At 39.0% G+C, this 9,566-nt stretch overlaps 1 protein-coding gene across 1 annotated transcript in view; it reads left to right on the plus strand.

Annotated features, from left to right (window-relative positions):
• The window catches only part of LOC108294025 (methylmalonyl-CoA mutase, mitochondrial-like), a 23,046-nt gene that overhangs the window by 4,191 nt on the left and 9,289 nt on the right, over window positions 1-9,566 (plus strand). The window contains exon 3 of the mRNA XM_017515754.1: window positions 182-329. Within this exon, the coding sequence (XP_017371243.2) occupies window positions 182-329 (148 nt within the window). The remainder of the gene's footprint in view (window positions 1-181; window positions 330-9,566) is intronic.

A 9,566-nucleotide genomic window follows, 5' to 3' on the forward strand; every position in this document is an offset into this window, starting at 1 on the left:
AAAAAAAAATCAAAAAAAAAAAAAAAAAAAAAAGAAAACAACAAAAATTCCCAAAATACAAGTAAACAGATCAGGCATTTTTAAATAAACTTGAAAGAGTTGCTGTGAATGAATTAGTTTTTATATCCTACCTTTGGAAAATTAATATCTAACTACTGATATATTTTTAAATGTTTTTTAGGGTTCATAAATTCATGGAACGTGAAGGTCGCCGACCTCGTCTTCTTGTAGCAAAAATGGGACAAGATGGCCATGACAGAGGAGCAAAAGTTATTGCTACAGGATTTGCTGATCTTGGTTTCGACGTGGACATAGGCCCTCTTTTCCAGGTACTAAAAACTGTTGGGGGGAATTTCAAAGATATTTGCTAGTCCCCTACATTTAGAAAACGTAGTAAAATGATGACAGACCAAGACATTGAGCAAATTAACACATCTCCTGGTAACTGGTACGCAGCCATTGACTTGGCAAATGACTTTTTCTCCACTCCTGCCCATAAGTCCCACCAGACGCAAATTGCCTTCAGCTGGCAAGGCCAGCAATCTATCTTTACTGTCCTACCACAGAGGTATATCAGCTCTCTAGCTTTGTGTCATTATCTTATGCAGAGAGACCTTGATCGCTTATTGCTTCTGCAAGATATCACACTGGTCCATGAATTGATGACATTATGCTGATTAAATCAGTGAGCAAGAAGTAGCAAACACACTGGACTTAATGAGACATTTGTGTGCTAGATGATGGGAAATAAATCTGACTAAAATTCAGGAAACTTCTGCCTCAGTAATCTTACTAGGGGTCCGGTGGTGTGGGGCCTGTTGAGATATTTCTTCTAAGGTGAAGGATAAGTTGCTGCATTTGTCCCCTAATAAAATCAAGAAAGGAAAAATGCCTAATGAGCCTATTTGTATTTTTGGAAGCAACACATTCCTCATTTGGATGTGTTACTCCAGCCCATTTATTGAGTAACCCAGAAGGCTGCCAGTTTTGAGTGGGATCCAGAAGAGTAGAAGGCTCTGCAACAGGCCCAGGCTGCTGTGCAAGCTGCTGTGCTCCTTGGGCAATACGACCCAGCAGCTCCAATGGTGCTTGAGATGTCAGTGGCAGATAGGGATGCTGTTTGGAGCCTTTGGCAGGCCCCCATAGGTGAATCAAAGCAGAGGCCTCTAGGATTCTGGAGCAAAGCCTTGCCATCTTCTGCAGATAACTACTCTCCTTTTGAGACAGCTCTTGGCCTGTTACTGGGCTTTGGTGGAAACTGAACGTTTGACTTTGGGTCTGCAAGTCACCATGTGACCTGAACTGCCTATCATGAACTGGCTGCTTTCTGACCCATCTAACCGTAAAGTGGGTTGTGCACAGCAGCCTTCCATCCTCAAATGGAAGTGGTATATATGTGATCAAACTTGAGCAGCCCCTGAAGGCACAAGCAAGTTACATGAGGAAGTGGCTCAAATGTCCATGGTCTGTACTCCTGCTACCCTGCCTTCTCTCTTCCAGCCTTTATACACACACACACACACACACACACATATGTGTGTGTGTATATGTGTGTATATATGTGTGTATATATACACACACATATATATATATGTATATATACACACACACACACAAACACATATAAAGGAGAGTTTGCTAAGTGTTAACTCACATGATCACAAGGTCCCACAATAGGTCATCTGCAGGCTAAGGAGCAAGAAGAGCCAGTCCAAGTTCCAAAACTGAAGTATTTTGAGTCCAGTTTTTGAGGGCAGGGAGCATCCACCATGGGAGAAAGATGCAGCTTGGAGGCTAGGCCAGTCTCTCTTTTCACATTTTTCTGCCTTCTTATAAATAGCTGTGCTGGCAGCTGATTAGATGGTGCCTACCCAGATTAAGGGTGGCTCTGCCTTTTCCTAGCCCACTGACTCAAATGTTAATCTCCTTTGGCAATACTCTCACAGGCACATTCGGGATCAATTCTTTGTATCCTTCAATCAAGTTGACACTCAGTATTAACCATCACACATATAGTCCAGTTCATTATAATAGAAATAAAAATAAAATATAATTAATTTTCAGATCTGTAAAAGTATCAATTCAGAACAAAACTTTGATTATGCCCCTGGAACTGTGAAGACTACTTTCAAAGATCTTATTGTACTCTTTATTGAGATTGACTAATATTTTGTGGGAAAGGTAGCCCACATGGATTGGTGAAAAGCGTTTTGAAAAGGAAATCAAATATCAATATAAGCTCAATTCATAAGTAAGGTTATTTTTGTTTTTTTTGTTTGTTTTTTAACTCTCTGCTAATATGTTACTTAGTCACAGAATATTAGACTTAGACAGGAAACTAATTTGCTGGAGATAAATTGCACTGACACTTTCCATAGAATGATAATACAAAAAAACTTTGTTTAAAAAGTACTTTGTAATAATTTTATCTGAAAAGCTTTATCCACTACATATTTATTGATCATCAACCAGATACTAGTCTCTGAGTTGAGTAGGATAGAATTTTGTCCTCCAAGGGGTTACAATCTCCTAACAAAGAGAGATTTACTTATTTGTAATTACATCAGAGTATGAAAATTACTATAACTAAGGTATAGACAAGGAGGGCACCTCACTTGTTATAGGGAACTCATAAACTTACATTTGTTGATCCTTGAAACTTTTGTTTGTTTCAGAAGCACAGTGCCATACACTTTCTAGTAAAATCACTCTCTGAAGTGGATTGAGGAGCACTACAACTAGATGCAAGGGGGCATTGAAGAAAAGAGAAACAATGAAGACCTTAACTAAAGCAATGTCAGAATATCAAACCAAATCTCAGCTAGGAAAATCTAATGGAGGGACTACTTACAGATATGTAGGCAGGATTAGGGAATAGTGAGGCCTCCAGGAATTAAATTTTTAAGAATTTCAAAAGCCAGTTGTTTTTCATGGCATAAAATAGTATCTCATTTGTTTAAGTTCCTTATAGATTCTGGATATTAGACCTTTTAATATTGCTTAAAACCAAAGGCACTAAGTACTAAAAGCTCATCACTCCCTATACCTAATATATTTTATTATTATCTGTCCTCTTTAGGTTATTTCCATGTATTGTATCTATATGGTAGAGATACTTTATAACTGCATGGCTATTGTGCATCTTTTTTTCTTGGCTATGGTTGGAATATTCACAACATAAAAATCAGCAAACACGAAAAATTAGGGATTGAGTTGTTTTCAGAAAATTTGATGAAAAATGTAAATAATCAGAACAAAGTTCTCTGAGAAAAAAATGTAACAGTGCATATTAAATATAAAATTTTCTGATATATGTAGGCATTACACTGGGAAAAGCCCCAAAATTTGAGGAAACATTCTTCTAGTATTCAAAAAAATATTAGGTTTTGTTGTTTTTTTTTAACTTTTAAGTTCAGCGGTACATGTGTAGGTTCTTTATATAGGTAAATTTGTGTAATTAAGCCTAATACCCATTAGTTATTTTTCCTGATCTTCTCCCTCTTCCTGCTCCTCTACTCACTGATAGGCCCCAGTGTGTATTGTTTCCCTCTTTGTGTCTACGTGTTCTCATCATTTAGCTCCCACTTACAAGTAAGAACATGTAGTATTTGGTTTTCTATTCCTGTGTTTGCTAAGGATGACAGCTTGCAGCTTCATACATGTTCCTGTAAAGGACATGATCTCATTCTTTTTCTCTGACTGCATAATATTCCTTGTTTTGTATGTATCACATTTTCTTTAGTCTATCACTGATGAGCATTTCGGTTGATTCCATGTCTTTGCTGTGGTGAATAGTGCTACAATGAACATACACGTGCATGTGTATTTTTTCATTGCTTTGAGATAGAGTCTTGCTCTTTCATCCATGCTGTAGTGCAAGGTTTTCTCCACAACCTTCGTAGCATCTGTTATTTTTTTGACTTTTTAATATTAGCTATTTCCTACCGGTGTGAAATGGTTTCTCACTGGGGTTTTTATTTGCATTTCTCTAACAATCAGTGATTTTGAGCTTTTTTTGTTTATGATTGTTGGCTGCATGTAGTTCTTTTTTGAAAAGTGTTCATGTCTTTTGCCCACTTGAATTTATTTTCGTGTGTAAATTTGTTTAAGTTCCTTATAGTTGGTGGATATTAGACCTTTGTCAGATGTACTGTTTACAAACATTTTCTCCCATTCTGTTTACTCTGTTGATAGTATCCTTTTCAGCACAGATGCTTTTTAGTTTAATTAGATCTCATTTGTGAATTTTTGCTTTTGTTGTAATAGCTTTTGGCATCTTCATCGTGAAGTCTTTGGCCCATTCCTATGTTCTGAATGGTATTATCTAGATTATCTTCCAGGATTTTTGTAGTTTTGTGTTTTACATTTAAGTCTTTAGTCCATCTTCAGTTAATTTTTGTGTATGGTATAAGGAAGGCGTTCGGTTTCAATCTTCTGCATATGGTTAGCCAGTTATCCCAGCACCATTTACTGAATAGGCAATCCTTTCCTCATTGCTTGTTTTTGTCGGATTTGTCAAAGATTGGATAGTTGTAGAAGTGCAGCCTTTTTTCTGGGTTCTTTATTTGGTTTCATTGGCCTATGTGTCTGTTTTTTGTGCCAGTATCATGTCGTTTTGGTTACTGTGGCCCTGTAGTATAGTTTGAAGTCAGATAGTGATGACTCCTGCTTTGTTCTTTTTGCTTAGGATTGCCTTAGCTATTTCAGCTCCTTTTTGGTTCCATATGAATTTAAAATAGCTTTCTCTAGTTCTATGAAGAGTCTCAGTGGTAGCTTAATTGGAATAGTATCGAATCTGTAAATTGTTTTGGGCAGTATGGCCATTTTTATGATATTGATTCTTTCTGTTCGTGAGCATGGAATTTTATTTTTATGTGTTGTATCATCTCTAATTTCTTTGAGCAGTGTTTTGTAGTTCTCCTTGAAAGGAGATCTTTCACCTCCCTGTTTAGCTGTATTCCTAGGTATTTTATTCTTTTTGTGTCAGGTATGAATAGGATTGCATTCCAGATTTGGCTCTCAGCTTGACTGTTGGTGTATAGGAATGCTAGTGATTTTTGTACATTGATTTTGTATCCTGAGACTTTGCTCAAGTTATCAGCTTAAGAACCTTTTTGGGCTGAGATTGTTGGGTTTTCTAGATACAGAATTATTTCTCTGTAAAAAAAAAAAAAAAGAAAAAAAAGTTTGGCTTTCCCCATTTCTATTTGAATATCCTTTATTTTTCTTGCCTGATTGTCCTGGCCAGAACTTCCAATACTATGTTGAATAGGAGTGGTGAGAGAGGTCATCCTTGTCTTATACCAGTTTTCAAGGGGAATACTTCCAGCTTTTCCTCATTTGGTAGGATGTTGGTTTTGGGTTTGCCATTGATGGCTCTCATTCTTTTGAGGAATAGTTCTTCAGTACCTAGTTTATTGAGAATTTTTAACATGAAGTCTTGTAGAATTTTATCAAAAGACTTTTCTGCATTTATTGAGATAATCATGTGGTTTTTGTCTTTAGTTTTGTTTATGTGATAAAGCACATTTGTTGATTTGCATATGTTGAACCAACATTGGATCCTAGGCATAAAGCCTAGTTGATAGTGGTGGATAAGATCTTTGATGCTTCTGGATTCAATTTGCAAGTATTTTGTTGAGGATTTTTGCCTGCATGTTCATCAAGGGTATTGGCCTGAAGTTTTATTTTTATTGTTGTATATTTACCAGGTTTTCTTATCAGAACGATGTTGGCCTCATAGAATAAATTAGGGAAGAGTCCCTCTTTCAAGTTTTGGAAGTTTCAGCAGGAATGGTACCAGCTCTTCTTTGTACAGCTGGTAGAATTAAGCTGTGATTTGTCTGGTCCTGGACTTTTCTTGGTTGATAGGCTGTTTATTACTGACTTAATTTCAGAGGTAGTTATCGGTATGTTCAATGATTTGGCTTCTTCCTGGTACAGGCTTGGGAGGGTGTATATGGCCAGGAATTTATCCATTTCTTCTAGATTTTCCAGTTTATTTGCACAGAGGTATTCATAATATTTCCTGATGATTGTGTATATTTCTGTGGGGCCAGTAGTAATTTCCCCCTTGTCATTTCTGATTGTTTATTTGAATCATCTATCTCTCTTCTTCCTTAGTCTAACTAGGAATCTATTTTATTATTACCAGCTCTGTATTTGTTGATCTTTTGAATGTGTGTGTGTGTGTGTGTGTGTGTGTGTGTGTGTGTGTGTGTGTATGTGTTAGTATCTAGTTCAACTTTGACTTTGATTATTTCTTGTCTTCTGCTAGCTTTGGGATTTGTTTGCTCTTGGTTCTCTACTTCTTTTAGTTGTGATGTTGAGTTAACTTGAGATGTTTCTAAGATGTGAACATTTAGTGCTATGAATTTTCTTTTTAGCAGTGCCTTAGCTGTGTCCCAGAGATTCTGGTGCGTTGTATCTTTGTTCTCATTAGTTTTGGAGAACGTCTTGATTTCTGCCTTAATTTCAATATTTATTCCAAAGTCATTTAGGAGCAAATTATTCAATTTTCATGTAATCGTATGGTTATGAGTGTATTTCTTAGTCTTGATTTCTAATTTGGTTGTGCTGTGGTCCAAGAGATTGTATGCTATGATTTTAGTTTTTTTTGCATTTGCTGAGGAATATTTAACTTCCAAGTATATGATCATTTTTAGAGTATATGCCTTGTGACAATGAGAAGAGTGTATATTCTATTTTTTGGGGATGGAGAGTCCTGTAGATATCTATCAAGTCCATTTGATCCAGTGCCGACTTCAGGTCCTGAATATCTTTATTAATGATTTATCTTGATGATCTGTCTGATACTGTCAGTGGGGTAATCTCCCACTATTATTATGTAGAAATCTAAGTCCCTTTGAAGGCCTCTAAGAATTTGCTTTATGAATCTGGGTGCTCCTGTGTTGGGTGCATGTATATTTATTATAGTTAGATCTTCTTGTTTTGTCAGAAGCTAGGATTACAACCCCTGCTTTTTTTCTGTCTTCCATTTGCTTGGTAGAGTTTTGTCCATCCCTTTATTTTGAGCCTATGGTTGTCATTACATGTGAGATAGGTCTCGTGAAGACAGCATACCAATGGGTATCTTTCTCTCAATGGATTCTTTATCCAGCTTGCCACTCTATGTCTTTTATTAGGGGCATTTAGCCCACTTATACTTAAGGTTAGTATTGTCATGTGTGGATTTGATTCTGCCATCATGATGTTAGATGGTTATTTTGTAGACTTATGTGGTTACTTTATAGTAGCACTGGTCTGTGTACCTCAGTGTGTTTTTGTCATGGTTGGTAATGGTCCTTCCTTTCCATATTTAGTGCTTCTTTCAGGAGCTCTCATAAGGCAGGTCTGGTGGTAATGAATTCCCTCAGCATTTTCTTGTCTGCAAAGGATCTTATTTCTCCTTCACTGATGAAACTTAGTTTGGCCAGAAATTCTGGGTTGGAATTGGTTTTCTTTGAGAATGGTGAATGTTGGCCCTCAATCTTTTTTGGCTTGTAGGTTTTCCACTGAGAGGTCTCTAGTTAGTCTGATAGGCTTCCCTTTGTAGGTAACCTGACCTTTCTAGGTAATTTTAACATTTTTTGTTTCATTTCAACCTTGGAGAACCTGATGATTTTGTATCTTGGGGTCGATTTTCTTATGAAGTGTCTTACTGGGGTTATCTGCATTTCCTGAATTTGAATGTTGGTCTCTCTAGGTAGGTTGGGGAAGTTGTCATAGGTGATATCCTGAAATATGTTTGCCAAGTTGGTTCAATTCTCCCCATCTCTTTCAAGGACACAAATGAGTCATAGATTCAGTTTCTTTACTTAATCCCGTATTTTCAGAGGTTTTGTTCATTCCTTTTTATTATTTTCTCTATTTTTGTCTGCCTGTCTTATTTCAGAAAGCCAGTCTTCAAGCTCTTGAGGTTTTTTCATCTACCTGGTCTACTCTGCTATTAATATTTGTGATTACATTATGAAATTCTTGTAGTGTGTTTTTCAACAATATCAGGTCAGTTACTATTCTGGCTATTTTGTCATTCAGCTCCTGCATTGTTTTATCATGATTTTTAGCTTTCTTGGATTGGGTAGCTCAATGATATTTTTTCCTATCTGTATTCTGAATTGTATTTCTGTCATTTCAGCCATCTTAGCCTGGTTCTGAACTCTTGCCAGAAAGGTGATGCAGTCAGTTGGAGGAAAGAAGGAACTCTGACTTTTGAGTTTTCAGGGTTCTTGCACTGATTCTTTCTCATCTTGGTGGGCTTATCTATCTTCAGTCTTTGAGATTGCTGGCCTTTACATGTTTTTTTCTTCTTGTATTCTATTTGATGACCTTGAGAGTTTGATTGTGGTATAAGGTAGATTCAGCTGACTGGCTTTGTTTCTGGACATTTTTAGGGGACAAGCACTCAGCTCCCAGCTCCTGAACTGCATGCTTTAACTCTGGGGACTTGTATTGGGCCCCAACTTTGTTCTCTGGCTCCTTGAGTTTGGAATTCACTGCTCTAGGAGGACCCAGGTGTGGCAGCTATGGCAGAGTGCTAGCAGGTACCGAGGTGCCTGCATCTCTGTGAGCGTTCACAGTGGCTCAGGATAGCAGCTGGGAGAGGGTGGGGGACCCTGCTGGAGACTGTGTGCATGGTTGCTCTGGAGGTGGTACTGGCTTAGGGGCAGGGTGATGGCAGGTGTAGGTCTGTGTGCCTTCTCTGTTCCCAGAAAGCAGGAGTGATCACTCAAGTCTGGGGAGGATCCACTGTTCTCTGGGCAGTGTTAGCACCAGGAAAGAGTTCTGGCAGAGGCAGGGCTGGCTAGCTGTGTGCCCCGCAAGGCTCTGTCTGCAGTGGTGGTTGGTGAGGGGAGAGGGAGCAGACTGCACTTCCATGAGTTGGTAGGGCAAGGAAAGCAAAACCGGCTCATGCAGACACAGGTCGGCAAAACAACATGGGGAATTGCCATGGAACCATGGGATGCTGCAGTATGGGGAGAGAGCAGACTGGCTGGTGCATAGCTGTAGGAACCTACATGGCTGTAAGTGCATCACTGGTGGTCTCCACGGGTCAGGCATGGTCCACTGGCACAGAAGATATGGCACAGGCCCCCAGAGCACTCAAGACTGCCCTGCAAGCAGTCATGGCCAGGCTGGGGGCCCCAGTAGAGGTCAGCAGACCAAGGGGTGCTCAGGTCAGACCAGCCCTGTCTGCTGGGCAAAATTAGGTGTAGCAATCAGGTCGACACAGAGATCAGGTCAGACAGTTCCTCTAGGGCTAATGTCTCCTATGGGAGCAAGTAAAACCTAGCTGTCCCTGGCTATGCTCTGCTATAGATTCTTTGCAACAAACCCTCTGGGTTCCACATCGGCTAGCTTGCTGCTTCTGCCACTCTCTAAGCAGTGTTTCCTGCCAGCCCAAGTGTCTATGGTGGTTGAGGGGTCTTCTTCTGCTGGGGTTCCAGAGGCCTGTGGTGAGAGTGGGTTGCTTCTTGCCAGTTTAACTCAGCTGTTCCCCCAGAGTTGTTGTGATCTAAAAATGAGTCCTGGGCCGGGTGCAGTGGCTCATGCCTGTAATCCCAACA

Source organism: Cebus imitator, unplaced genomic scaffold (assembly GCF_001604975.1).
Source record: "Cebus imitator isolate Cc_AM_T3 unplaced genomic scaffold, Cebus_imitator-1.0 Scaffold557, whole genome shotgun sequence".
In the NCBI taxonomy this organism is placed as follows: Eukaryota; Metazoa; Chordata; class Mammalia; order Primates; family Cebidae; genus Cebus; species Cebus imitator.